Consider the following 22,830-nt stretch of genomic DNA (forward strand, 5'->3'; position numbering starts at 1 on the left):
TGGAGGTACCCCTTTGTGAAACTTGGTTAAAGCATATGTATTGCGGTGATAATCCGGGTAGTCCAAGCTAATTAGGACAAGGTGCGGGCACTATTAGTACACTATGCATGAGGCTTGCAACTTATAAGATATAATTTACATGATGCATATGCTTTATTACTACCGTTGACAAAATTGTTTCATGTTTTCAAAATCAAAGCTCTAGCACAAATATAGCAATCGATGCTTTTCCTCTTTGAAGGACCATTCTTTTACTTTTATTGTTGAGTCAGTTCACCTATTTCTCTCCATCTCAAGAAGCAAACACTTGTGTGAACTGTGCATTGATTCTTACATATTTGCATATTGCATTTGTTATATTGCTTTGCATTGACAATTATCCATGAGATATACATGTTACAAGTTGAAAGCAACCGCTGAAACTTAATCTTCTTTTGTGTTGTTTCAATACCTTTACTTTGAATTATTGCTTTATGAGTTAACTCTTATGCAAGACTTATTGATGCTTGTCTTGAAGTGCTATTCATGAAAAGTCTTTGCTATATGATTCAGTTGTTTACTCATGTCATTACCATTGTTATGATCGCTGCACTCACTACATATGCTTGTACAAATAGTATGATCAAGGTTATGATGGCATGTCACTCCAGAAATTATCTTTGTTATCGTTTTACACCTCGGGACGAGCGAGAACTAAGCTTGGGGATGCCGATACGTCTCCAACGTATCGATAATTTCTTGTGTTCCATGCCACATTATTGATGTTATCTACATGTTTTATGCACACTTTATGTCATATTCGTGCATTTTCCGGAACTAACCTATTAACAAGATGCCGAAGTGCCGGTTCTCGTTTTCTGCTGTTTTTGGTTTCAGAAATCCTAGTAACGAAATATTCTCGGAATCGGACGAAATCAACGCCAAAGTTCCTATTTTCATCGGAAGCATCCGGAACACCGGGAAGGACCGGAGGGGGCCACAGGGCCACCAAACCCTAGGCTGGCGCGGCCAGAGGGGGGGCCGCGCCGCCCTATGGTGTGGCCCCCCTGTCAGCCCTCCGACTCCGACTCTTCGCCTATTTAAGTCATCGTGACCTAAAACCTCGACACCAATTGACGAAACTCCAGAAAAGTTACTGTGGCGCCGCCGCCATCGCGAAACTCCAATTCGGGGGACGGAACTCTGTTCCGGCACCTGCCGGAGCGGGGAAGTGCCCCCGGAAGGCTTCTCCATCGACACCGCTGCCATCTCCATCGACACCGCTGCCATCTCCACCGCCATCTTCATCACCGCTGCTTGCTCCCATGAGGAGGGAGTAGTTCTCCATCGAGGCTCGGGGCTGTACCGGTAGCTATGTGGTTCATCTCTCTCCTATGTAGTTCAATACAATAATCTCATGAGCTGCCTTACATGATTGAGATTCATATGATGATGCTTGTAATCTAGATGTCATTATGCTAGTCAAGTGGGTTTTACTTATGTGATCTCCGGAGACTCCTCGTCCCACGTGTGTAAAGGTGACGAGTGTGTGCACCGTGTGGGTCTCTTAGGCTAGATTTCACAGAATACTTACTCATTGAATGGCATAGTGAGGTGCTTATTTATATCTCTTTATGATTGCGGCATGTTGTATCACAATTTATCCATGTGCTACTCTAGTGATTTGTTATTAAAGTAGTTTATTCCTCCTCGCATGTGTGCAAAGGTGACGAGTGCGTGCACCGTGTTAGTACTTGGTTTATGCTATGATCATGATCTCTTGTAGATTATGGAGTTAACTATTGCTATGATAATATTGATGTGATCTATTCCTCCTACATATGCATGAAGGTGACGAGTGTGCATGCTATGCTAGTACTTGGTTTAGTAGCGTTGATCTATCTTACACTAAAGGTTACTTAAACATGAGCATTATTGTGGAGCTTGTTAACTCCGGCATTGAGGGTTCGTGTAATCCTACGCAATGTGTTCATCATCCAACAAAAGTGTAGAGTATGCATTTATCTATTCCGTTATGTGATCAATGTTGAGAGTGTCCACTAGTGAAAGTGTAATCCCTAGGCCTTGTTCCTAAATACTGCTGAGTTACTACTTGCTTGTTTACTACTCTTGCGTTACTACTTGTCTGCGTTACTACTTGCTTGTTTACCGTACTCTTGCGTTACTCTCTGCTGCAATACCACCACCATCAACTACACGCCAAGCACTTTTACGGCACCGTTGCTACTGCTCATACTTATTTATACCACCTGTATTTCACTATCTCTTCGCCGAACTAGTGCACCTATTAGGTGTGTTGGGGACACAAGAGACTTCTTGCTTTGTGGTTGCGGGGTTGCATGAGAGGGATATCTTTGACCTCTTCCTCCCTGAGTTCGATAAACCTTGGGTATCCACTTAAGGGAAACTTGCTGCTGTTCTACAAACCTCTGCACTTGGAGGCCCAACACTGTCTACAGGAAAGGAGGGGGAACGTAGACATCAGCATGCTATGCTAGTACTTGGTTTAGTAGCGTTGATCTATCTTACACTAAAGGTTACTTAAACATGAGCATTATTGTGGAGCTTGTTAACTCCGGCATTGAGGGTTCGTGTAATCCTACGCAATGTGTTCATCATCCAACAAAAGTGTAGAGTATGCATTTATCTATTACGTTATGTGATCAATGTTGAGAGTGTCCACTAGTGAAAGTGTAATCCCTAGGCCTTGTTCCTAAATGCTCGTTGAGTTACTACTTGCTTGTTTCTTGTTTCATTGCGTTACTACTGCTGCAATACCACCACCATCAACTACACGCCAAGCACTTTTACGGCACCGTTGCTCACTGCTCATACTTATTTATACCACCTGTATTTCATTATCTCTTCGCCGAACTAGTGCACCTATTAGGTGTGTTGGGGACACAAGAGACTTCTTGCTTTGTGGTTGCGGGGTTGCATGAGAGGGATATCTTTGACCTCTTCCTCCCTGAGTTCGATAAACCTTGGGTATCCACTTAAGGGAAACTTGTTGCTGTTCTACAAACCTCTGCTCTTGGAGGCCCAACACTGTCTACAGGAAAGGAGGGGGAACGTAGACATCATATACCTGGGTCGCCCAACTTCTTTGGAACTTTGCCATTGAAAGAGTAATTAGCAAGCATAGTGGAAATTTCCTCATTGGGGATTTTCCTTTTGTTAGTAACAATATCTTTCATATACTTTGAATAAGGAGGCGATTTAATAGCATCAGTCAAAGGGATTTGCAAGAATAAATGTTTCATCCAATCACAAAATTTATTATAGTGTTCTTCTTCCTTTGATTTTAATTTCTTAGCAGGGAAAGGCATTTGCTTTTGCACCCAAGGTTCTCTTTCATTACCATGTTTCTCAGCAATAAAATCTTCTTTAGTATACTTTTTATTTTTAGCATGCTTTTCAGGTTCTTTTTCAACCTCTTCTTTATCAGGAGTATCATTCTTATCATTATCTTTATCATGTTCATTACCACTTTCAGTTTCGAGCATCGAAATAGAAATACTATTAGGATCATTAACGGGTTCGGAAGGATTCTACAACATTCTTATGTTTCTTTTTCTTTTTCTTAGATGGAGCTCTAGGTTCAATGCGTTGAGAATCTTGTTCAATTCTTTTGGGATGCCCTTCAGGATATAGATGATCCTGGGTAGAGACACCACCTCTAGTTGTTACTTCATAAGCATGTTTTTCTTTAGCATTATTTCCCAACAAGTCATTTTGCACTTTAGTGAGTTGATCAATTTGAGTTTGAACCATATGAAAATGTTTAACAAGCATCTTAACATCATTGGAGGTTCTCTCCACAATATCATGCAATTCACTAATAGCTTGAGAATTTTCCATTAGATGATTCTCTACTCTCATATTAAAATTTTCTTGCTTAACAATATAATTATCAAACTCATCTAAGCATTGTGCGGGAGGTTTTGAATACGGAATATCTTCTCTAGTAAAGCGGCTGAAGGGAATTTACCTCAATCATAGATGAAGGGGGAATTATCTCACATATATCTTCTATGGGAGGAAGATTCTTCACATCTTCAGATTTAATACCTTTCTCCTTGAGAGACTTCTTGGCTTCCCTCATATCTTCATCATTCAATTTAATTAAACCCCTCTTCTTCACTATTGGCGTTGGAGTTGGTTGAGGCGTAGTCCAATCATCATAATTCCGGCCTATTTTAGCCAATAATTCTTCGGCTTCGTCCGGAGTTCTTTTCTCGAAAACACAACCAGACACAACTATCCGGGTATGCCCTAGACTCAATGGTTAGTCCACTATAAAATATATCAAGTAAATCATGCTTTTCCAAATCATGATCAGGTAGAGCTCTAATAAGAGAGCAAAATCTCGCCCAAGCCTCAGGCAATTTCTCTCCATCTCCCTGATCAAAATTATAAACTATCTGCAAAGCAGCATGTTGAGCACTAGCAGGAAAGTATTTCCGGAAGAAAACATTAACCAATTCTTTTGGACTTTTAATAGAACTAGGTGGCAGACTATTATACCAAGTTTTAGCGTCATCCTTTAATGAGAATGGAAAGATTTTAGCAACAAAGTAAGTACGCTTCTTAACATCATCAGAAAACAAGCTACTCAAAGTAGATAACTCAGTCATGTGTTCAACAGCCACTTTCTTTTTCAGTACCACAAAAGGGTGTTTTCTCAACAATAGCTATATGAGATAGATCAAGAGAAAAATCATAATCTTTATCCTTAATGTTTATAGGAGATGTGGCAAATTTAGGATCGGGAGACGAGTTTATATCTAACGAGTATGTTCTGCAAGCAACTTTTTAATTTTTCTTGCATCGGTAGTAGCTTGGCATTTTTCAATAAAATCATCATCAAGTTCCACATAATCTTCATCAAGATCATCACTAGAGTATTCAAGTTCAGGTGAATTAACAGGTGTAGTAACATCAGGAGTTTCAGTATTTTCAATTTCCCTAGACCTAGCAATTGTAGCATCTAGAAAAGTTTCCAATGAACCACTATCATCAAGCACAGCAGAAATATTATCAGTATTATGAGAGTTTTCAGATTCAGCAGAAGTACCAGCAAGCGAAGCATGTGGTGGTGAAACAAGTTTATCAATCACAGATGGTGAATCAAGAGCGACGAGAGGTACTCGAGTTGTACCTTTTCTTGTAGTGGATGGTAATATGGCGACCTTAGTATCGCGAGTTTTACCCATGATGGAGAATTTGCAGCGAACAATATCAATCCAAGTGAACTTCCAAATAAAGCTATGCTCCCCGGCAACGGCGCCGGAAAATAGTCTTGATGACCCACAAGTATAGGGGATCGCAACGGTCTTCGAGGGAAGTATTACCCAATTTATTGATTCGACACAAGGGGAGACAAAGAATACTTGAAAGCCTTAACAACGGAGTTGTCAATTCAGTTGCACTGGAAACGGACTTGCTCGCAAGAGTTTATCGAGTAGTAACAGTTTTATAGCAAGTAGCAGTAGTAAAATAACGACGACAGAAGTAACAAAGACGACAGTAGTGATTATAGTAAACGAGCGGGATTAAAATACTGTAGGCATGGGGACGGATGACGGGCGTTGCATGGATGAGAGAAACTCATGTAACAATCATAGCAGGGCATTTGCAGATAATAATAAAACGGTGTCCCAGTACTAATCAATCAATAGGCATGTGTTCCAATTATAGTCGTACGTGCTCGCAATGAGAAACTTGCACAACATCTTTTGTCCTACCAGCCGGTGGCAGCTGGGCCTCTAGGGAAACTATTGGATATTAAGGTACTCCTTTTAATAGAGTATCGGAGCAAAGCATTAACACTCCGTGAACACATGTGATCCTCACATCGCTACCATTCCCTCCGGTTGTCCCGATTTCTGTCACTTCGGGGCCATTGGTTCCGGACAGCGACATGTGTATACAACTTGCAGGTAAGACCATAAACAATGAATATCTTCATGAATCAATAACATGTTCGGATCCGAGATCATGGCACTCGGGCCCTAGTGACAAGCATTAAGCATAACAAGTTGCAACAATATCATAAAAGTACCATCAACGGACACTAGGCACTATGCCCTAACAATCTTATGCTATTACATGACCAATCTCATCCAATCCCTACCATCCCCTTCGGCCTACAGCGGGGGAATTACTCACACATGGATGGGGGAAACATGGCTGGTTGATGGAGAGGCGTTGGCGGTGATGATCTCCTCCAATTCCCCGTCCCGGCGGAGTGCCAGAACGGAGACTTCTGGCTCCCGAGACGGAGTTTCGCGATGTGGCGGCGTTCTGGAGGGTTTCTGGTGACTTCGACTTCTCCCCCGTGCGTTTTTAGGTCTAGGCGAATAAGTAGTCCGAAGGAGGGCGTCGGAGGCCAGCCGAGGGGGCCACACCATAGGGCCGCGTGAGCCTGCCCTAGGCCGCGCCGCCTTATGGTGTGGGGCCCTCGGGCCTCCACTTGAATTGTCCTTCTGGCTCCGTTAGTATTCTGGGAAAATAGGCCCTTTCGTCAAAATCCCGAGGTTTTTCCTGAAAGTTGGATTTCTGCACAAAAACGAGACACTGAATCGGTTCTGCTGAAAACAGCGTTAGTCCGTGTTAGTTGCATCCAAAATACACAAATTAGAGGCAAAACAATAGCAAAAGTGTTCGGGAAAGTAGATACGTTTTGGACGTATCAGCGTCCTATATATACAATCAAAGTAGTAAAGTGCAAAAACAATGGAAACCAAGCTAGTTCACACATACAAGCCGTGTGGACAACATTATGCAACCATGCACTAGTAGGAAAAGCCTCATCAGTGGCGCACCAAAAACACATTCTGTGGCGCATGGGTGGTGCGCCACAGAATTCTCGCCACAAAAATAAGGATTCTGTGGCGCACCTGCCAATGCGCCACAGAAAGTCTTATTTCTGTGGTGCACTGCGCGGTGGTGCGCCACAGATTTTTTTTTAAAATTTCAAAAAAGTGGCGGCCAGATCTAGATCTAGATCTGTGGCCGCCGATTTTTTTAAATTTTTTTATGGAAGGTCGCCGGAGGTGGGTGGTTGGTTGGTTGCGTGGGTGGGGTGGATGGGGTGGGTGGGTGGAGGATGAGGCCGACCGGAGGAGGTGGTGGTGGTGGAATAGGAGGAGGTGGAGGTGGTGGTGGTGGAATAGGAGGAGGTGGAGGTGGAGGTGGTGGTGGTGGTGGTGGTAGAGGAGGAGGAGGTGGTGGTGGTGGTGGTGGTGGTGGTGGTAGAGGAGGAGGTGGTGGTGGTGGTCATAGGCGGACCCAAGAGAATTTTGAAGCCCGGGCAAACATGCTTAGTATGCTAATTTTTCATCAAATTCATATGAAATACGGGCGAAAATAGGCTTGTCGGCCGGCCGGAAGCCCGGGCGGCTGCCTGGGCAACAGGGATGGTGAATCCGCCTATGGTGGTGGTGGTGGTTGTTGTTGTCGCCGGAGGAGGAGGAGGAGAAGGTGGTTGTTGTGGAGGAGGTGGTCGCCGGAGGAGGTGTTGGTCGTGGTCACCGGAGGACGTCGCCGGAGTAGGTCGCTGGAGTAGGTTGCCAGAGTTGGTCGCCGGTGGAGGAGAGGAGAGAGGAGAAGTGGAGGAGAGAAAGAGAATAGGAGAGGAGGAGAAGGGAGAAGGGGAGAAGTGGAGAAGGAGAGAAGGGGAGAAGGGGAGACGTGGAGAAGGGGAGAAGGGGAGAAATGGAGGAGAGAAGGAGAAGTGGGCGCCAGAAATTTCGAATTTCGAACGTTAATTCTGTGGCGCATGGGCACTTGGTGCGCCATAGATTTTTTTTTCTTTTTTTGTATTTTGCAGCAAAAAATCTTTAACTGCCCGTAACTTTTTACTCTTTTCGAATTTGTAGATTCTAAAAATTGTCCAACCGAGCAAGCCCGGGTGAATTCGGATGTAGAATTTTCGTGGGAACATTTTGATATATTATGCGTTTTTTTTCGAGTTCGTATGCAACCAGAAATCCAGTTTGATGATTTTCCCACGTAATTTCGCAAAAAAAGTCGAAATTATTGTTTGTTAATTCTAAGTGGTAAAAGATGACATAATACATGGGCATCTTGAAGGAATTTATTTTTTGAAATTTTTATCTATTTTTATTTTATTTTTTATAGAGGTTAAAAAGGCGATCCACGGGGGGGGGGGGTGGGGTGGAGTTGCGTGGGGAGCCAAAAAAGTTCTGTGGCGCATGGAACTCATGTGCGCCACAGAAATGTGTAGTTTCTGTGGCGCACCATCCCACGTGCGCCACAGAAAGTCTTAATTCAGTGGCGCACCAAGACCAGTGCGCCACAGAATGTCTCTGCGCCACAGAAATAGTGAAAGCAATGATTGGGGCTGGCCCCACCAAATTTCTGTGGCGCATGGATCCCTAGTGTGCCACAAAATTAAGCTATTTCTGTGGCGTACCGTACCTGGTGCGCCACAAAATAACTTTCTGTGACGCATTTTTTATGGTGCGCCACAGAATTAAGCTCTCCTATAAGCGTTTTCCTACTAGTGATGGGATGCAAGCAAGCATGGCAACAAGCTTCATTCAAGTTATGCACAAAGAGATTAACCATAAGACAACTGTGTTATCACCAGAATTTGACCGGATTAGAGGTGGGCCGCGATTGAAGATGGGCTTGAAGAATATACATAGAAGAAATATATGAATCGGCCTTGTATACAAAGTTTGGGCTAGTTTGCCCGTGTATCTGTAACATAGTAGGATACGTGTCGGTTAAATAGAGTTTGGGCTCGTGCCCGGTTGTGACTATTCCCACGTTAAAAAGTCTACGGACTATAAATATGTATCTAGGGTTTATGAAATAAACAACAATCACGTTCACCACAAACCAATCTAGGCGCATCGCCAACTCCCTTGTCTCGAGGGTTTCTTTCGGGTAAGCATCATGCTGCCTAGATCGCATCTTGCGATCTAGGCAGTACACGTTTATTCGTTGTTCATGCGTTGCGCGTACTGAAGCCTTTTTGATGGCGAGCAACGTAGTTATCGTAGGTGTTTTAGGATTAGCATTGTTCATCGTATCATATGCTGTCGTCGTGCGACCCTTAGACATCTAGCCGCCCTTACACCTATCTCGGGTGTAAGGGCGGCACCCCGCTTGATCATTGTTTAGTAGATCCGATCCGTTATGATTGCTCCTTGTTCTTCAAGGATTAGTTTAATATCTGCATGGTTAGGCCTTACAAACGGGTTGAAGGATCCAGTGGCGCGTAGGGTGTAGTTTGCTAGCCCTAGACATGATGTTCCGAGGATCAACTTCGTGTTGGTTTTTAGGCCTTGTCTAGGGTCGGTTTACGATCACCGTGCGTGGCCACCAGGCTCAATCACGAGTAGGATGTTCCGATTATGCGGTGAAAACCCTAAATCGTAGTAGGTCGTTTTAGCTTTATTTTGATCAAGCGGGACCACCATCCGATCGTACACCTCGTACGCATCATGGGTGGATCAGCTCCTTGAGCCGATTCACAGGATAACCTGAGAGCCGATCGAAGCTCGTATTTAATGTTTACGTGTATGCCATGCAGGAAACTAAGCGAGGCACATCCAACACCTTCCTGACCAGGTATAGGTCAGGTGGCACGCCCTGCATCGGCATCGGACGTGCGTGCCGAGTCTTTGCGGGCCGTCGCTCGGAGGGACCAGGGCCAGCCGCAGTCCTGGGAGCCTCCCGGCTCTACAGTGTTGCCCGTCGCTGCTCGCCGGTGGGTTTCTGACCGCAACAAACTGTGACTGCTGCAATGCATAAGTGCATAGCTGGTACAAGAAGTAGTTGTACACATTGTAGAACCAATCCGCGTACCAACTATCGCACTTATACGTGGACGACGTAACTTAGAAGAACACAAAACCAACTGTTCGACGAAATAAGACCAGCTAGAAATGTTAGGAACGGACTCTGCAAGACTGCAAGTACATATCCAAGCAAGAACTAAGAAACTAATATACGGTTTCAGATCGAAGCAAGAACATATATATCAAAGCTCAAACTTAGCAAAAGTACTCTACAAGTACAGATCCAAGAATGCACTTAGCAAAACAACTTTAGGTCTTCAAGATTGAAGCAAGAAGTAAGCAACACAAGTAGATCGAACCTAACTCTCTTTCCCTACACATACCATCTGCCTTAGTGTAGATCTAAGCTAGTGTTGGGATGCACTCATAGTGATATGGCAGTCAGACCCATCGGAGGAACACGACAACATGTCGGCGCTCCCACCCCGGAACCGTAAGGCCTCGCACCCACCCCACCCTAACCCTAATTAAGTTTTCTTCCTCACCTCCGCCGGTGACGCCGCGACCAGTCGTGTCGTCCCCGTCTCCGGTGAGGTCCATTCCTCGCCTAGCCGGTGACGCCGCGACTAGCCGCGTCATCCCCGTCGGCGGCGAGGTCCATTCCGACGCTTCTTCCTCCTCTCCGGCGGCTTCTTCTCTGCTATTTCCAGCCGCCGTCGAGACTAACAGGCCTCGGCCCACCGCTCAACTCACGCGGGCGTTTCGGGCCTAATAGGCGCAAAAGGCGTCAAATAGGATTTGCCCTAGAGTCTACAGGCCGGTGTTAACTCTGCAAACAGTACCGGGCCGATTCCACCGACTCCAGGCCCAGGCCCAGCGGAGCGACGCCCGGGCGGCCGTATACGTACACCAAGAAGCGCCATTTGAGCCCTAGATCCTCCTCTCCCGTCTCCCTGCTCTCCGTTTCCGCACCACCGCAGCCGCCAGATCCTTCTCCGGCCGCCACCGCGGTGAGTTCTTCTCCCTTCCTTCATTTCCGCCGCCCCCGCGCCCCTGCCCTCCCCCGCCGGTTGCCCGCCCGCTCGGTGAGCTCCGGCCGGTGATCGATCCCCCTGTGATGCGGTCAGGGTTGAGGGTTTAGCTTGATGTGTTCCTGACATTGTTCTCTGTGGTTGGACAGATGGAGAGGGTGCTCAAGGATGACGCCGTCCAGGAGAAGGGCGAGCGCGCCAGGATGGTGAGACAACACAACCCCTCTCCGATCCGCTTGGTTTCGTTCTTACAGCTTTGGGCTGTGCGCTTTCCCACTTGAATAGTAAGGGCTAGTTTGATAAGAGCACTAGATCAGGAACCTCGGCGCTCCCCCGCTGCCTATAATGGTTTCGCTGGATAGGATCTGTTGGTTACTGCGGTGTAGTGATGATTTCTTATTGTTGCAATGTGCTTTTACAACTGTGTAATGAGTTCACTGATCCGTGATACTCTCTGTTAGGCTGCAAAAGCTGTAGATCGCTTTGTGGAATTTGTTGTTCAAACTCTGTGTTATATGATGTTCTCATTCAGTCGATTCCATCTCCTGGCAGGCTTCTTTTGTAGGCGCCATGGCGATCGCCGACCTAGTCAAGACCACGCTGGGACCAAAAGGAATGGTATGTCCTGTCCTCAATTGCTGTTCACGCAGGAAAAAACACACTTTGGAGTTCCGACACAAGATGATAGCTGCTGGTGTATTTTCCTTAGAATTTACATGCTACTTTGTATTTCCAGGACAAGATCCTTCAGTCAACCGGCAGAGGGCGGACAGTCACTGTCACAAATGACGGTGCTACCATTTTGAAGTCCCTCCATATCGACAACCCTGCTGCCAAGGTCCTTGTTGGTATCCTTTTGTTTGGATATATTTCGTATCTTCGGCGACGATTGCTTCTAGATCTGAGCAATATATGTTTCTTATAGGCTTATGCATCTTCTTCCTCGACTCATTTTGTTAGTTTGTCATGTGAACGTTCTTTCTGATTGAAAGGGAATGTAGTCCTTAATGTTTATTAGACATCTCGAAAGTCCAAGATGATGAAGTTGGTGATGGAACGACTTCTGTTGTTGTTTTGGCTGGAGAACTTTTGAGGGAGGCTGAAAAGCTGGTTAACATGAAGATTCATCCCATGACTATTATTGCAGGTAATCCTCATTTTAAACACAGTACCCCTAGCATTTGGAAATCGTGTAACTATTAATTACCACTTTGATGCATGTTACCTAGTCTTCTGCATGCGAAGTCTAAACAATGCCATATCATGCTTAAATATTATAGTTTTGAACAGTTCATGCTTAGATGATTAAAAAGTACTAGCTTCGTTAGTCTAGGTAGTTTGTGATTTTTCAAGTGAAACTGTACCTATATAGATAAAAAACATACCAGAGCTTTGCACTCTGCATTGATGCTGTGGTGGCAAATGGACAACTATGTCCCTTTGTTTTCTGTTCTGGTTTCATGTTGCGTTTAAATTAACTATGCCGTTTGGTTTGCTTATTTATACGGACATGATGACCATGATATTTCTAAGAAGAATAGAGCTACATATGGTGATACTGTTTGCATATATGCAATAATTGTTTGGTTACAATTCAAAATTTCTAATGCTTCATTGTCTCTAATTATTAGGTTACAGAATGGCTGCTGAGTGTGCCAGAAATGCTTTGCTACAGAAGACCATGGACAACGGAGAAAATATAGGTAACCTACGTAGTTATTTTCTCAAAAATGATTTTGTAACTGTATTTAACGCTCTAATCTTCTGTTAGTAGTTAATAATGTCGAACAAAATTTATATTTGCATTAATCCTTGGGGTGGAGACTCATGTTGCTTTTTATCCTTTAAACGTCACTTCCTGGAAGAGGTAATAGGGTCTGGTATCATTTGGTTGCCCAAGTTGGGACATGGGAATATTTTCAGTCAAATGTATATAGATTTCATTTTACTCATAATGCTTTATGTTTTATCTCATGAGTATGCCACCGGGAATATTTTCTGACAATAAACCTCGATTGGTACTGCAGATAAGTTCAGATCAGATCTCATGAACATTGCTATGACTACACTTAGTTCAAAAATTCTGTCCCAGGACAAGGAGTACTTTGCTGAACTTGCAGTTGATGCTGTCCTAAGGCTTAAGGTAAGAACGGTTGGGGGCAGTTGGTCATAACAACCTTTGAGATGTCTCTTGAGTCTAGTCTATAATTGCTCATTAATATTGTACATGCTGTTGGTAAAACGTATATTTGATATGCGCCGCACTGGTCACTGTTGGCAGGGTAGCACCAACTTGGAATCAATCCAAATTCTGAAGAAACCTGGAGGGTCTCTCAAGGATTCCTTTTTGGACGAAGGGTATGTTGTTTCACAAACTATATTTTGGGAGACATTTGCTCCTTTTTATCCCAAGTATATGATCCAAGCATTCGTGGAAACACTTCTATATCAGTTCCAAACAGGCAAACCATTACAATAATACTGCTATGCATTTAACTTTCTGATTCTGTTTTGCAGGTTTATTCTTGATAAGAAGATTGGTCTTGGGCAACCAAAGAGAATTGAAAATGCTAATATTTTGGTTGCAAATACTGCTATGGACACAGACAAAGTTAAGATCTATGGAGCACGTGTCCGAGTGGATTCGATGTCCAAGGTTGCAGATATCGAAGCTGCTGAAAAGCAGAAGATGAGAGAGAAAGTTAATAAGATCATTGGTCATGGAATCAACTGCTTTGTCAACAGGCAGTTGATCTATAACTTCCCTGAAGAACTTTTTGCTGATGCTGGTATACTTGCAGTCGAGCATGCTGACTTTGAGGGCATCGAACGGCTAGCTCTTGTCACTGGTGGTGATATCGCATCGACTTTTGACAACCCAGAATCTGTTAAGCTTGGGCACTGCAAGCTCATTGAAGAGATTATGATTGGGGAGGACAGGCTGATACATTTTTCTGGGGTTGCAATGGGGCAAGCTTGCACCATTGTCCTGAGGGGAGCAAGGTATTGTCTTATTTGTGTGTAGCTCCTTATCTTGCAAGATAACAGTAGTATCTTATTTAGGCATTTTGTTTTATTTGGCAACCTATTGAATGTTTGGTCACATATTGAATAATATGTTTCTTATTTTCTACAGTGAGCACGTGCTTGACGAGGCGGAGAGGTCCTTGCATGATGCCTTGTGTGTGCTTTCTCAGACAGTAAAGGACACACGTGTCATATTTGGTGGCGGATGGCCTGAGATGGTGATGGCCAAGGAGGTGGATGAACTTGCAAGGAAGACCCCTGGGAAGAAATCTCATGCAATCGATGCTTTTTCTCGTGCGCTGCAAGCCATACCGACAATCATTGCTGACAATGCTGGTCTGGACAGTGCCGAGTTGATCTCCCAGCTTCGAGCTGAACACCACAAAGAGAACAGCACTGCTGGAATCGATGTCATCACGGGCGGCGTAAGCTCACGGAAATACCGATTTTACTATGTAACATATACCTGAGTTTGATACTAATATGACCTATTCTGCAGCTGGGAGACATGCAAAAGCGTGGGATATGCGAGGCGTTCAAGGTGAAGCAAGCCATCATCCTTTCCGCGACCGAGGCAGCCGAGATGATCCTCAGGGTCGACGAGATCATAACCTGTGCCCCACGCAGGAGAGAGGACAGAATGTGATAGATCCCACGAGCTGTTGTGATGCAGGTTTGTGTGTATGCCAAGTTTTGGCTGGGGTACTGTGGTCTGCTACTGTTTTGAGTTGACAATCCATTTTGACTGTTGCTGACCGACCCCCCATGCTGTTGAAACTTGTTGTGGGACTAGCTGATTTCCCGTAGGCTTATGTTGTAATACCGTAGCCTTTGGTATCTTTGCGGTGTGCTGTTATCTTATTTACGATGTTGGCTTAATAGGAGGATATCTTTGTTTCTGCAGCGTCCTTTCTGAACTCTTCAGTGTGCAATCAGTTTTTGATCTTTTATAACGAGGGTATGATGTAGTTTTTCCATTTAGGTTTCACAGTATTTTGCAAGGGAAGATACGTTTGTGGTTTACAGGGTTTGCGCTGAAGCTCTGTAGACTTGCCAGCGAAAGTACTCAAGATGAACACGTCCAGGTTTCGTAGCCTGATACGAGGTCGCAGGTTGTGCTTAATTTTGAGGGAAACTGAAACTTTGGCTGGCAAGATGCTGGACCTAGAAGTTGTGCCTTTCTCCAGATTATTATAGACCATCGCTAACTTATTGTGTCACATTTGTTCTATAGAAGCTCATGATTAAGAAGTGAAGTTATCAGTGTCAAAACCTTGGGAAATGCCACTCATAATAGTGCATGTAGTCAAAACCTTTTGGACAGAAACAAAACATAACAAATATAGTACCCGGGAGTAATGTTTTGGAATATAGGAGCATATGCTCCCTTTAGTTTAAAATGCATCTTACACACATCTTAAATTTCAAAAAAATTGAAACGAAAAATTCGCACGTACATCTTCACGTGCTACACACTTGTTTCATAAAAAATCGACTTGTCATGTGACGTGTGTAAAAAAGACAAAACTCAGTGCTAAAAATAATGTTTTTTACAAGATAAAATTTCTCTTTTTTATATAGTCCACAAAAAATGTTGGTTTTTCTTGAAACTTGACGAACACACATATATTATGAAGATGTACATGTAGAATTTTTTGTCAAATTTTTTTGACACTTGAAAATAAGATTTTTTTTGTAGAGGGAGCATATGCACCCGGGAGCCGAATTGAATTTCTCCTACCTCTGTCCATAGATAGATGTCTTAGATTTATTGAAATTTAGATACAAATTTTGACAAATCTAAGGCATCTATTTATGGATGGAGGTACTATTTAGCTCTATTGCTTTGGCATTTGAAAATGTTTCTGTTCACAAAGTAGCTTGTTCGGATGTGTAGAGCAGAGCATGCATCAATTTTATCTTTTCTCATTCTTCCATTTCATAGAAGCATTAATACCAGGGCGCACGAGCCTTCTCGACCACGTTTTGTTCTAGGCAGTGGTCTTCTTCCATTCCATGTACTCCATTTAGTCCTACGTGGTATGTTGTTCCCCTCCAGGTCCTTGTGTTCCAGCTTTTGAAATTAAAACGTGGTGGTTGATTTTACATCATTGTGCTAAGGAAATCTTTGCCATTTATACATATTCAAATTTGGGGGAGATGCTTCACTTCATACGATTTCCACTTCCAGGCCAGAATGGAAACTGGGCTTTTCAAATGTGGTGGACGCATAGTATCAACTAAAGAACAGTTTGCATCGGGAAGCTAATTTTAGAAACGGAGACGAAAAAGAACCAATCTAGGACCTTTTGCTCACATGCTTGATGTTTTCAACAGTATTATGTAGATCTTACTAGTTCATAAGGTATGGAAGCAGACTGGACGAAGCAACAACATTAAATAGTTCTTCCTAGTTCTCAAGGGAAGATCTGTGTTGTGGTTTACAGGGTTTGCACCGAAGCTCTGTAAACTTCACGCCAACGAAAGAACTCGAGAGGAACACATCCAGGTTTCGTAGCCTGGTATGGGGTCGCAGGACCAGGTTGTGCTTAATTTAGAGGAAAACTGAAACTCTAAACGTAGACAAAGAGTACTGTCCAGGTCAAAAAAACAAAGAGTACTGTGCCTCCAGCTATCCATATGCTCAGCTGAAACTTCAGGAACGAGTTTATGAATCATGGTCAGCAGGTTTGGTGCTTATCTGAGTTTCTACTTTCTACCTGCTGCTGTGTGAAAGTGAGAGTTGATGCATGGTGTGTTTCTGATTATTCATGCTGCTTTTGATGGGCAGCGTCCGAGCTCGATGGGGAGTAGGACACGCCCAGTGTGCGTGCTTGATCTCTCAACCATTTTACCTGGACGTGATCTCATTACTACATCCGTGAGCTGGAGCTGGGAACAGAGGAAGTAGATCTTGTTCGACATTGCTCAAATAGTAGTGAAAAACCCATGCAAGATTCTGACAGCAGACACTGATCTAACAAAGCAAATGAAATACCAGAAGACTACAATATAAATACTAGAGGACTATGCATTATAAGGACCGTAGATTACAGTGCATATGGAAACCAAAGCAATGACCGGTTGACAGAGGAGTGATTAAAATTGAGTATGCATCACAGCCAGTATAACATTAAAAATTAAGTACAGTTAACGAAAGAGCCACCAAATCTATTGGGCCAGTGAAAAAAAAGTCGAGGAGCCAGATAGGTGAATAACCGCCTTTCCACTTACTGTCAAGTATCTCCACATCGACAGGTTAATATTCTGGTAAATAAATCAAGGCTATGATCTCGAGCTAGATGCCCCACCGGGTAAAATTGCAAATGGAGGTGATGAAGGACCCATTTGAGTTGCTTTTATGCTTTCTTAAAGCATGCAAAGAGAGAACCAGAAGTATGCATATGATCTGCTTCCCTGAGTAGTAAACCTCAAATAGTTTTACTAGTAAACCTCCAGAGGAAGATAACGCTCATGGCTTAGCATCTTGCCACCTAGAAAGACTGATGGTTACACACATTAGACAAAGCTTATGGCTCAAGTGTATCTTTGCTACTCTACCAGGAGATGAAACTAGCACAATGTTTAGCCTCTCGCTCTCTTCACACCATCCGGAAAATGAAGTACCAACGCATTTAAACAAGAACTCATTTCATCAGAAGAAATACACCATGCTGCTAGTTCAATTCGCAAATAGATGGCCAGAGGCAACAGCTCTCGACAACTTCCTTATCATCAAGGCAAGAACTCTCACAGTTCAGTTACAAATCTAGAGTAGTGGTCTTGCTCACACGGGACCTCTTATCATCATCAATGGAAGTAAAGAAGGCTTGTACCTCCGAGACTTTTGTCTCATCAGCATTAATCAAAGCTCCCTTGTATGATGTCAAGATTCTGATGTGCCCACAGGACCATCATCTGCCGCCACACGCTCTACAGTAACTTTGTTTCTGAATCCTTCTGAGACAATAAAATGATTAGCATAAGTAAGATTCAATTATTTGTACAGAAAAACTGTGCAACGCTAAAGTTCCAATGATACAGAACAGAATTATTTAGCATTGACCTAAGCAATGAAACTGACACAAGATACTGCTACACCAAGGCCTTATAGTGTTCAGCATTACGAAGCATTGAGTACACATTTTAGTGGAGTGGAATTTTAGCGTCAAATATGGGAAATGCAGCTGATACTTACATCCTCGTAATTTATACAACTCGCAGTTGATATGCTGTAATTACGCAAATCAGACATATTAGTGTAGCTAGACTTAGAACCAGACATTGTTGTGTAACAACATCAAAAACAGTTGACCATAATTGCAAAATGTGAAACTGATGATAGGTTTTGACAGGTATAAGATAGTCCAACGCTCTAAAATAACCTAACAACATAAAATCAAGGGGACCAGATATCTAAAGAAACTTTACCATAATATTCAAGAAATTGCTCACCTTGTTGCATATCAAAGAAGGAGGCCACGCCATGATGTAGGGATGAGCAGGGGTTACGTAGGTATCATCGAAAAGCTTGTTAAGCTTTCCTGTTTCTAGGCAGAAGGATAGGAGGGACTGAGTATGCACATCATACTTATTAGACATGTACACAAAGCCATCGATAACCCCTTCAATTTCCAACGTGGCATGATCCTCTGTTGAAGACTTGGTGGCATCAAGAAATGTACTCAGTGGATACATATCTTGCAGCAGCCATTTCTCAACGCCGTCTTTACCAGCTGCCCAAAACGAAACAATGAGTACTCCAATCGTTGTATCAGAGTCATTTGCGGCAACCATACAGAGCTTCCCATCCTTGGTATGGCCAAAACTAAATAGCTTAGGGGACTCTTCCTCTCCCAAAAACAATGGCAAATCCACTCTAGAGAATTGAAGTGTCGCGGTGTTGAGAACGAGTACATAGGCTTGACTCGTGTGTTTCCAGTAAACGAATCCATTTGACTGGATGCCAGCGTAATATAGCATTTCTTCTCCATCATCCTCATCAGGTTGATCATCCTCAGGTTGCAGCGGCGTTGGGGTGTCCACCCACGGCGAAACATTCCACTCCCTAGTGGCCGATGAGCAGACGGCGATGCACGCCTGCAGCTGCCCCTGCGTGTTCCGGTGTTGGACAGAGACCATACGGAACATCCCCTGGTCCTCTTCCGAGACGACAATGTGGAACTCAGTGAAGAAGGAGCGGCCCTTGAGGGAGACGAGGACTTGCTCGGGTGGCTGGGGGAAGAAGGCAGCGATCTGGTCGGGTGGCTGGCGGAAGAGATCCAGTGCCTGCGTGAGGGGGTTGTAGGCAGCGATCTGGTCGGTGGTGCTGTTGGCGAGGACGAGGTACCCGCTGTGGCAGCGCGCTATCTCCCACCCAAGAGAGGGACTGCAGCTGTCTTCCGGGAGGCGGGTGAGGAGGAAATCGGCGCCACGCACGGCGGCGGTGAGATCGGGGTCGGAGCGGCTGCGGAGGGGGGAGAAGGTAGGCACCTCGTTACCGCGGGGGTGGGTGAAGAATCCGAGGAGCTGCGGCGGGTGCTTCGCCTGGAAGCGGCGGCGGAAGGCGGGGGACGAGCGGACGGCGTGGAGGAAGGTGGGGCAGGCGAGGGCGGCGCGGACGAGGCTCGGGAGGGAGGGGAGGCGGAGGAAGATCTCGCGCAGGAGGTCGTCGCCGATATCTGTGATGGTGGTGGGAGCCGGTGGCGGGTGTTTCGCCGCCGGTGGTGCTAACGCTAGCTCGGAGGCCATGGCTGTCGAGCTCGAGTTGGAGCGCCGGCGGCGACGAGTGAGAATTTCCATCCTAGGACGAGGCCTGAGATTATAAAATGGGTTGTATCAGTTTCAGGCCCACTTACGGATGACGAAGTTTTTTTCCGAACAACATGCCAAAATTGTTAGCATTTCGGATGTGTTTGGTTTATGATTAAGAGCATCTCTAGGAGATACCCATGTCTGCTGGAAAGAGTAAATGACGAGAAACTACCACATTATAAGCGGTCATGTCTGAAAACTATCAATATTACGTAAGACGACACATAACTACCACTTTTGAGCCTTGGTCGAGACACGGAGCACTGATTTTGCCACTAACCTTCTTAAGCCATTTTCTAACCGTTCGAGCCCACCTGTCAGATCCACGTGGCAAGTGAAAAGCAAATCACCAGTTTCATTTTACAAAAAGACCACCAAATCATATTTTCTATTACACAGATGTCCTCCTCTATTCTTCACATAAAAAATAAAGGAAACAAATCTCGACCAGAAGTCAACACCGTCCTCCTGTTCGTCTACCTCACGCATTAGATGCTCCCCCCCTAGCCGGTAGGTCCTATTCGCCGCCGCCCCGTCTCCCCGAGTCCCAACCCTCCTTCCCTCCACCAGGCGCATCTCCCACCACCCCCAGTTCGACCGCCACCGCTCTCCCATGTCAGATCGACGCCGTTGGGACACGACACTCCCATGCCTAGTTGCAGCCTCCTGCTAGCAGTAGGAACTGGAGGCAGCCGTTGAGTCGCACGTAGAACACACGCGGTGAAATCCAAATCCAAATCGAAGTCCTTGGCCCGCGGTGGTGGAAGCACTTGAGTCCCTCGGCTATGGAGAAAGGGGGAGCTCTGCTTGACCCTGCACACCGCCAGCTCGAGTGGACCACAACCAAAATCATTTGGTCTCCGGCAAAATCCTCCTGACCAGAATCCTCTTCTCCATGTCCGGCGCCCGTGATCTTCCTTCTTGGCCGAGCTGAGCTCGTCCCATCCTTCGGCGGCCATGGTCGGTAGTGAGCATACGGCCCCGACCCGAGGCAGCGACGGGGGCGTGCTCCCGACCCGACGGCGGCAGCGCAACGGCCCTTGTCCCCGACGCCTCTCCTCTGTCGTAGGTACTCGCGGAACATCGAAAACGGTCGGGTCCAGCTCCTGGCTGGCGGTAGGGTAGGGGATCTCCTCAACGGCACTGGTGCTAGAAAACAATCGACGCTAGGGAGCAGAGCCAACGGCGTGATTGCTGGGGAGGCGGCAGCAGTTGTGGAAGGGGAACAGGTGGCGGCGGTTGTGAAAGAGGAGCGGGCAGCGTGGTCCAGGCCAACGGCGGTGACCCTAGGAGGCCGATCGTGGGATGGTGGGATGTGGTGGTGGTTGTGCGAATCTTAACCCTTCGGTGATTTTGGAAATCGACCCTCAAAGGTTATAAAATTCTTGTAGTGAGTCTTGATCTTTCTGTTTCAACCACGTAAACCCGACCGATGGGCCCGAACTATCAGAAAACGGTTTAACACGACTAATTGACAGAATCAGTGCTCCGCGTCTCGACCATGCCCCTCAAGTGGTAGTTATGTGTCGCCTTGCCCAATGTTGGTAGTTTTCAGACATGACCGCTTGTAATGTGGTAGTTCCTCGTCATTTACTCGCCTGGAAATAGTAGTTTGAGGCAATATGGGGTTTTCGGTCGTTTTTTGGGCCAGATTAGACCCGCATCGGTAGTCTGGCCTAGAAAACAGATACAGGCCGCAGCCCGAACCCGCGAAATACTCCATATATGGTGGTCGGCGAGGCGGATGGGGGCCAAACCTCATTCGCTCCTCCGCCTCCCGCCGACAACAAATCGAGGTCCCGCCGGTGAGCAATTGGCACGCGCGTAGATCCAGCCTCCCCTCCTCCCGCCGGCGAGTATGATGTCGGGGCGCAGCTCCAACGGGCGCGGGGGCGGCCAGGTTGGCCGCAACGGAAGCGGAACTAAGCGCGGCGGCAGCTCGAGCCAGGGCGGCGGGGATGGGCGCACCGACGAGAAGACGGTGGCGGACAAGATACGCTCCGACGTGGCGCGGATCCGCAACTACGACGCCGCCCGCCTTCGCCAAGCGCGAGCCCGAGTGCTACCGCCGCCGTGACTCCTCCCTTTCCACATCATTGTCGACGAGCTCCCGCCAGCGCCCATCGACGGCGTTGGTGGTGAAGATGGAGGAAGACGACGCGCCCGCGTTCAAGCCCGGAGATTACCTCAATGACGCTGATACGTCCCAAACGTATCTATAATTTCTTATGTTCCATGCTACTTTTATGATGATACTCACATGTTTTATACACATTATATGTCATTATTATGCATTTTCCAGCACTAACCTATTGACGAGATGCCGAAGAGCCGATTCTTCGTTTTCTGCAGTTTTTGGTTTGAGAAATCCTACAAAGGAAATATTCTCGGAATTGGACGAAATCAACGCCCAGGGTCCTATTTTTCCACGAAGCTTCCAGAAGACCAAGGGAGAAACGAAGTGGGGCCACGGGGCGCCGACACACTAAGGCGGCGCGGCCCAGGCCCTGGCCGCGCCGCCCTAGCCTGTGGGGCCCCCGTGCCTCCTCTGACTCCGCCCTTATGATGGCGTGTAAGACACACGTCCGTTGGGAACCCCAAGAGGAAGGTGTGATGCGTACAGCAGCAAGTTTTCCCTCAGTAAAAAACCAAGGTTTATCGAACCAGTAGGAGTCAAGAAGCACGTTGAAGGTTGTTGGTGGCGGAGTGTAGTGCGGCGCAACACCAGGGATTCCGGCACCAACGTGGAACCTGCACAACACAATCAAAGTACTTTGCCCCACCGTAACAGTGAGGTTGTCAATCTCACCGGCTTGTTGTAAACAAAGGATTAAACGTATTGTGTGGAAGATGATGATTGTTTGCGAAGAACAGTAAAGAACAATTGCAGTAGATTGTATTTCAGATGTAAAGAATAGAACCGGGGTCCACGAGTTCACTAGTGGTGTCTCTCCCATAAGATAAACGAGATGTTGGGTGAACAAATTACGGTTGGGCAATTGACAAATAACGAAGGCATAACAATGCACATACATATATCATGATGAGTACTATGAGATTTAATCGGGGCATTACGACAAAGTACATAGACCGCTATCCGGCATGCATCTATGCCTAAAAGTCCACCTTCGAGTTATCATCCGAACCCCTCTCTGTATTAAGTTGCAAACAACGAGACAATT

At 45.6% G+C, this 22,830-nt stretch overlaps 2 protein-coding genes across 4 annotated transcripts; one reads left to right on the top strand and one right to left on the bottom strand.

Annotated features, from left to right (window-relative positions):
• Window positions 1–10,689: 10,689 nt before the first annotated feature.
• Window positions 10,690–14,733, top strand: LOC124654065 (T-complex protein 1 subunit beta). Its single transcript, XM_047193103.1, has 11 exons — window positions 10,690–10,786; window positions 10,957–11,013; window positions 11,360–11,425; window positions 11,544–11,655; window positions 11,826–11,954; window positions 12,439–12,510; window positions 12,835–12,950; window positions 13,089–13,165; window positions 13,325–13,810; window positions 13,944–14,259; window positions 14,334–14,733. The coding sequence occupies exons 2-11, from the start codon at window positions 10,957–10,959 to the stop codon at window positions 14,478–14,480; spliced, it is 1,578 nt and encodes a 525-aa protein (XP_047049059.1). The 5' UTR covers window positions 10,690–10,786; the 3' UTR covers window positions 14,481–14,733.
• Window positions 14,734–17,231: 2,498 nt separating this feature from the next.
• LOC124653811 lies at window positions 17,232–19,643 on the bottom strand. 3 transcript variants are annotated; one of them, XM_047192878.1, is made up of 2 exons: window positions 18,266–19,643; window positions 17,232–17,794 (listed from the first exon to the last, which is right to left on the bottom strand). In XM_047192878.1, exons 1-2 carry the CDS (start codon window positions 19,634–19,636, stop codon window positions 17,768–17,770), a joined length of 1,398 nt encoding a protein of 465 aa, XP_047048834.1. In that variant the 5' UTR covers window positions 19,637–19,643; the 3' UTR covers window positions 17,232–17,767. The 3 variants fall into 3 exon arrangements, with proteins under 3 accessions (XP_047048834.1, XP_047048836.1, XP_047048835.1); XM_047192880.1 differs by having other exon boundaries at window positions 17,232–17,791; window positions 18,290–19,642; XM_047192879.1 differs by having other exon boundaries at window positions 18,290–19,642.
• Window positions 19,644–22,830: the final 3,187 nt, after the last annotated feature.

The sequence above is a fragment of the Lolium rigidum genome, chromosome 5 (genome assembly GCF_022539505.1).
Source record: "Lolium rigidum isolate FL_2022 chromosome 5, APGP_CSIRO_Lrig_0.1, whole genome shotgun sequence".
Lineage (NCBI taxonomy): Eukaryota > Viridiplantae > Streptophyta > Magnoliopsida > Poales > Poaceae > Lolium > Lolium rigidum.

Bases quoted from the DNA above. Each gene is read 5' to 3' on its own strand.
- LOC124654065 (XM_047193103.1), top strand. From the start codon at position 10,957: ATGGAGAGGGTGCTCAAGGATGACGCCGTCCAGGAGAAGGGCGAGCGC. The intron at 12,511-12,834 runs GTAACCTACGTA...TTGGTACTGCAG, and splicing joins GGACAACGGAGAAAATATAG to ATAAGTTCAGATCAGATCTC. The intron at 14,260-14,333 runs GTAAGCTCACGG...CCTATTCTGCAG, and splicing joins TCGATGTCATCACGGGCGGC to CTGGGAGACATGCAAAAGCG.
- LOC124653811 (XM_047192878.1), bottom strand. From the start codon at position 19,636: ATGGAAATTCTCACTCGTCGCCGCCGGCGCTCCAACTCGAGCTCGACA. The intron at 17,795-18,265 runs GTAAAGTTTCTT...TTATTGTCTCAG, and splicing joins GCAATTTCTTGAATATTATG to AAGGATTCAGAAACAAAGTT.